Genomic DNA, 6,000 nt, shown 5'->3' with positions numbered 1-6,000 from the left:
TTTAGATCTAATAACTTCTTTCACCAAACTCATTAACCATGTTGGCTGCTGTTTGGTCTTCCTTCCTCCTTTTTTAATACATGGGATATGTCTGGTCTGGGCTTCCAGGATGGTAATTTTGAATAACATCCACATCTGATGTAAATATTTGAACTTTGCAGCCGATCCTCTTCTTTTTTACCATTCTCCTCATGTTATCATAGTCTCCACTATTTGCCCTTCTCCATTGAGAAAAATGGCCATTTAACCCCACCCTCTGTTTTCTGTCCAATAACCAATTCCTAATCCACAAAAAAACATTGCTTCCTATTCCATGACTCTAATTTTCTCAGGAGCCTCTCATGAAGAACTTTGTTAAAAGCTTCCTGAAAATCTAGATATACAGTACTGCATCAACCGGCTCACCTTTATCCACATTTTTATTCATACCTTCAAAGAAATGCAGCAAATTGGTGAGGCAAGACTTCCCTTGGCTGAACCCATGCTGATTCTGTTCCATTAAACCATGTTTGTTAATGTATTCAGGCTCACAAGTCTATAATTTCCCAGCTCACCCCTGGAACCCTTTTAAAAAGTCAGCATAACATTAACCACCCTCCAATCTTCATGCACTACAGATGATTTTAGTGATAGGGTACAGATCACTAACAGCAGATCAGTAATTTCATGTTTGAGTTCTTTCAGTACCCTAAGACAGTGGTTCCCAACCCTGTCCTGGAGGACCACCAGGCCAATTGGGTTTTCAGGTTAGCCGTAATGAATATGCATGGCGCAGATTTGCATGCCTGGTGCTTCCACTATATGCAAATCTCTCTCATGCATATTCATTAGGGCTAGCCTGAAAACCCGATTGGCCTGGTGGTCCTCCAGGACAGGGTTGGGAACCACTGCCCTAAGATGTATACAGTCTGGTTCAGGTGATTTATCATTCTTTAACTTGTCAATTTGACTCAGTATGTCTTCCGAGTTCACTGAGATTTCTTTGCATTGTCATCTTGAAAACCATTTCTGGTTTAGGTAGATCTCATATATCTTCTTCAGTAAAGACTGAAGCAAAGAATTCATTCAGTCCCTTCGCTATGGCTCCCTAAGTGCCCCTTATGCTCCTTGATGATCCAATGGTCCTATGAATTCTTTCATAGGTTTTCTGATTTTGACATCCCTAAAAAATCAATTGCATTCTACAGTATTCACCAGTTTCAATGAGAGAATAACATGTGTCACAAAAATGACAAATAAATAAAAATATTTGTGAGTGAGAGTCCTCAGTTCTCAAAACCAATAGAGACAGCCTGTCCCTTCAGTGGAAAATTGCTTTACAGACCTCAACCCAAACGGGTATGATCTCTTAGAACATTCCAGGACCTCTCGCGGTACGTAATCAGAAATGTGAATAAACAAGTCCAGACCCTTCATGTCCCCTCCCCATGCACAGGAGTCTAAAGAAATAAGAAGGCTACAGATAATACAAAATACAGCAATAAAAATGATTACAAACTCCAAAAAATACTATCACGTTACACCACTTTTACAAGCTGCACATTGGCTACCAATCACACATAGAATAACTTTCAAAATCATACTGTTATCCTTTAAAATTCAACATTCGCATGCTCCGATATTTCTGGATTGTCTTTTAATTTAGGGCACTCAGATCAACACAACAACATTTATTAACTATTCCTTCTCTAAAAATAATAGGGACCAGGAGATCTACCATTTTCTCGGTCATAGCACCTCAGCTTTGGAACAATTTACCACTATACCTACGTAATGAACCTTCCTTAGATAAATTCAAGCTCCTTAAAAAGCTTTCGGTATAAGGATGCATTTGAAACATAGACAGCATAACTTACTAATTACTAAATCCTTGGACCTTAGTCAATCCTACGAGTAGGTTGCTAAATTATCTTTTTATTTTTTTCTTCTACTTTTCCTTTTTTTTTTCTTATGTGTTCCCACCATATGTGTTCTTCCCTAAATGTTTCTTTTTTTCCTTTAAAGATTGTAGCTCATCCCTCTTGCCTTTTGTACCAGTTTGTATTAGAACGTATATAATTTGTATATAATGTTGTGTTTTGTCCTCCCCTTTTTAAAAAACTGTTATACGCATTGAAATATTTGATATTGCGTAGATAACAAATCTTAATAAACTTGAACTTGAAGACTGCTAGGAATATCCACTACCTGTAACCAGAAGCAGTGTAGCTGTTTACTTTGTTAGCATCATATGAAAGGTGGGCCTAGAACGATTCATCACAGCTGAATTGGCTGCGATTAATTGTCATAGAATCAGAGGATGGGGCACCAGGTACGGAAAGCTGTGGGGCCTCAATTGTCTCATGTGGGTGGCGATGCCCCCCATTCCCCCAAACTACACCCCACACATGGAGCTCCCATTTTGTGGATGAGGCCTCAACCACCTCATTTGGGGTGGCAATGCCACCCCAACCCGCAAACTACATTCCTCACATGGTAGCTACTTGTCCTCAATCGCCTTTGTCCTTCTGTTTCACAGTTGGGGGCCTCAATCGCCTCATAGGGGGGTTGAGATTTTGAGGATCTTTAGGAAGGCCATCTTTAGGAAGGCCATGACCGATCTTTTTCTCACAGTGCCCCACTTGACGATTCAGTGTGGCTGGTCCATAAATCATTATAAAGGTGGACTTGGGGACTTTGCTGCTTATTCCTGGCAGATGAAATTTAATGTAGACAAATGCAAACTGATGTAAGGTTTCACCTTAGGTGTCAGCACCCAAGGAAAAGATCTGTGTCTTCATGGACTTTATGCTGAAATATTTTACTAGAAAAGGAATAAAAAAAAAATAAAATAAGACAAAGAATACTATAATGCCCCTATACTGCTACATGGTGCGGCCTCACCTTGAGTACTGTGTGCAATCTTGGTTGAAATATCTCAAAAAAGGTATAGCAAATTAAGGGGTCTTTTTACTAAGGCATGCTAACTGATTTAGCGCACTCTAAATGCTAACGCACCCAGGGTCCAGGCCCCCAGCTCTGCGTTAAATGCACCCGTCGAGACGGGCTCTCAGGCTTTATATTAATAGAGCCTAGTTGATCTTAAATGATAGCTTTCTCAAATCCGATTTGTGGTATCAACTTTTTCATTAGAATGATTTATTAGTTGGACAAGATGAGATCTGTACTGCTCTCTTTCTAACTGTACCTTTCCTACCTATCTGTAATAGGTAGGGTAAATATTAAAGTGCAGGAAGGAGTCTCTTTTTAAATGACTATAAGAACATAAGAATAGCCTTACTGGGTCAGACCAATGGCCCATCAAGCCCCGTAGCCCATTCTCTCAGGGACCAATCCAGGTCCCTAGTACCAGGCCAAAACCCAAGGAGTAGCAACATATCCAGATTCCGGAACCTCAAATAACAGCAACATTCTATGCAGAATCCACAAAGAGTAGCAAGATTCCGGAATCCCAGAGAGTAACAAGATTCTAGAATCCCAAGATTCTAGAATCCCACAAACAAGATTCTAGAATCCCACAAAGAGTAGCAACATTCCATGCCACCGATCCAGAGCACGCAGTGGCTTCCCCCATGTCTTTCTCAATAACAGACCATGGACTTTTCCTCCTGGAACTTGTCCAAACCTTTCTTAAAACCAGCTACCCTATCCGCTCTTACCACATCCTCTGGCAACAGTTCCAGAACTTAACTATTCTCTGAGTGAAAAAAAATTCATCCTGTTGGTTTTAAAAGTATTTCCCTGTAACTTCATCCCTAGTCTTTGTAATTTTTGACGGAGTGAAAAATCGACCCCTGAAGTTCTCCCTAGTCTACACCCAAACCAGCAGATTTCTTTTGTCCCCGGATTTTTTTTTTTTCTGCGAGTACGTTCAATTTCTGGCAAATGCCTTTCATGCCAGTGGACTGAATCACAAGCCTAATGCGTGGACACATGGGCGCGGGGAGGAAGTGACAGCCCTGGGGCAGTGTGAGCCGAGCTCCCGGCCCCCCAGGGATACTGGAGGCTGTCAGGATGGAGGGGTGGGGCCCCGCCGATGGGCCGGGATGGGAAAGGTTATAAATCGGAGAGCCGCGCCGGGTCCCCGAGTCCTGTTTCCCAGGAGCTGCAGCTCCGTCCCCGCGGTGTCCTTCCAGGAGACTTAACTCCGCCGCTCCTACCCTCTGTGGGACTTGAGCCGCCGCAAACGGAGGAGAGGACTACAGATGACGGAGGATTAGGATGCTGATGAACGGTGCCCTGTGCTGGACGAGCTGAAAACGTAACAGGAGAGGGTGCAGAACAAGCCGAGGCAGTAGCAACTTTGGGGGGAGGAAGACGAAATCGGCTGCGCTTAGTTTTGTCTGAGTAGAATTTCTTAAGCCGCTGACAGGACTTAAGGCGGCGATGCTAAACTTGGTCCCAAGTTGTTTGCAGTTGGGATGTCTGCTGCTGCTAACAGGTAAGGTCTCGGACAGTTGACCGGACACAAGATCGGTATTATATAGTATAATGTAACATTTTCTTAGGCAATTTGGTCTAACGGTGCTCTTTTAGTCTATTTGTTTAGACTGGGTTTAACTGTGAAGCGCTTATTGCTTAGCATCCGTACGGGGATGGGATTGTGGAGATCACGAATGCAGCATCTGGCTCTGGTGTTTATTTTATTTTATTTTTTTAAAGTTGGCTCTGGAAGGGCTTCTCTAATTAGCGCCTGGCAGGGAGCTCTTTCTCCGCGTGGGGAGTTTCGGTTTCGGCCCCTCTGCTCGGGCTCTTTCGATGGCGGCTCCTTCTTCGGAAACCCCGTAATCAGCTGTGGCTTTGCCTCATCGGAGCCAGGGAAGTTAGTGTCGTCAGCGCTATACACAGATGAAAGAAGCATTTTGCAAACAACTCGGCGCCTGGGTGGCTTTACTTCTTAAGCCCTTGCAAAAACTCAGTTCTATAACTTTAAAGCGCAGTTTTAAATATATATATAAAGGTTCTGCACAACTCAGAAACAGTTTACCTGAATTACCTATATAGTGCACTGTCTGTTGGGCAATGTAAGTGTTGTAATCTCCAAAACGTAAAGCTATTTAAAATGTAAAGCTAGCTATCCTCTTCCTAACCTCTAATTCCTTATTATGTCTTTCCCTCATTTATTGAATTACCTGTAAACCCTGTGGACCTCTACCTTTATGGAGATGATGCGGTATACAAACTTAAAGTTTAGTTTAGTATAATTTATCTTCCTCTCTCTCCTTTTCTCTCTCTCTCTTTTTGTCTCTTCCTCTCTTTTTTTCTCTTTCTCTCTTTTTTCTCCCTCTCTCTCTATCTCCCTCTCTCTCTTTTTTCTCTCTCTCTTCCTCTCTTTTTTTCTCTCTCTCTCTTCCTCTCTCTTTCTCTCTCTCTCTCTTCTTTTTTTCTCTCTTTCTCTTTCTCATTCTCATTAAAAGGCATCATGTATGCAGGTAAATTAGGGAAATCCCTTTTCTTCAAATTCACTGAGCTTTGGAATAACCTCCCTGCCCCGCTGCGGAACCTAGGCTCATTCCAATTATTCCGAAAGCATCTGAAAACCTGGCTTTTCTCCAAAGGGTAAAGCTATCTCTTTAAAATGTAAAGCTAGCTATCCTCTTCATAACCTCTAATTCCTTATTATGTCCTTCCCTCATTTATTGAATTTACTTGTAAACTGTGCTGAGCTCTGTCTTTATGGAGATGATGCGGTAAACAAACTTAAGGTTTAGTTTAGTTTAATCTGAGGATATACCCTTTAAGAATGATGATGGGACTGACAACGGCTTCATAACACTTTATATCAGGACGCTATGCAGAGTTTCAGAGCACCTGAGCCCTTGGTATACCTGTATCCTTCCGATGCTGGCATAATTTGATAACTGAACTTGAATGAATAGTGGAATTGAAATCAAAATGCCTAGTATCCACCAGGAGCTATACTGTTAGACGACAAACTAATTATATTAGGCTGGGCAAATTGCAAAGATCTGAAGCACAAGCAGAGCAGGAATACGATTA

General features: G+C 42.0%; 1 protein-coding gene across 4 annotated transcripts in view; it reads left to right on the top strand.

The window, feature by feature from the left end:
- The first annotated feature begins 4,104 nt into the window (after positions 1-4,104).
- The window catches only part of FLT1 (fms related receptor tyrosine kinase 1), a 284,781-nt gene continuing 282,885 nt past the window's right edge, over positions 4,105-6,000 (top strand). For all 4 annotated transcript variants that reach the window (XM_033949142.1, XM_033949140.1, XM_033949141.1 and 1 more), the window contains exon 1: positions 4,105-4,441. In XM_033949142.1, coding sequence (XP_033805033.1) covers positions 4,387-4,441 — 55 coding nt within the window. In that variant the 5' untranslated portion in view covers positions 4,105-4,386. The remainder of the gene's footprint in view (positions 4,442-6,000) is intronic.

This window comes from Geotrypetes seraphini, chromosome 6, assembly GCF_902459505.1.
Source record: "Geotrypetes seraphini chromosome 6, aGeoSer1.1, whole genome shotgun sequence".
Classification (NCBI taxonomy): Eukaryota; Metazoa; Chordata; class Amphibia; order Gymnophiona; family Dermophiidae; genus Geotrypetes; species Geotrypetes seraphini.
Note: the sequence above shows the minus strand (reverse complement) of the source record. Positions and strands in the feature narration are given on the sequence as shown.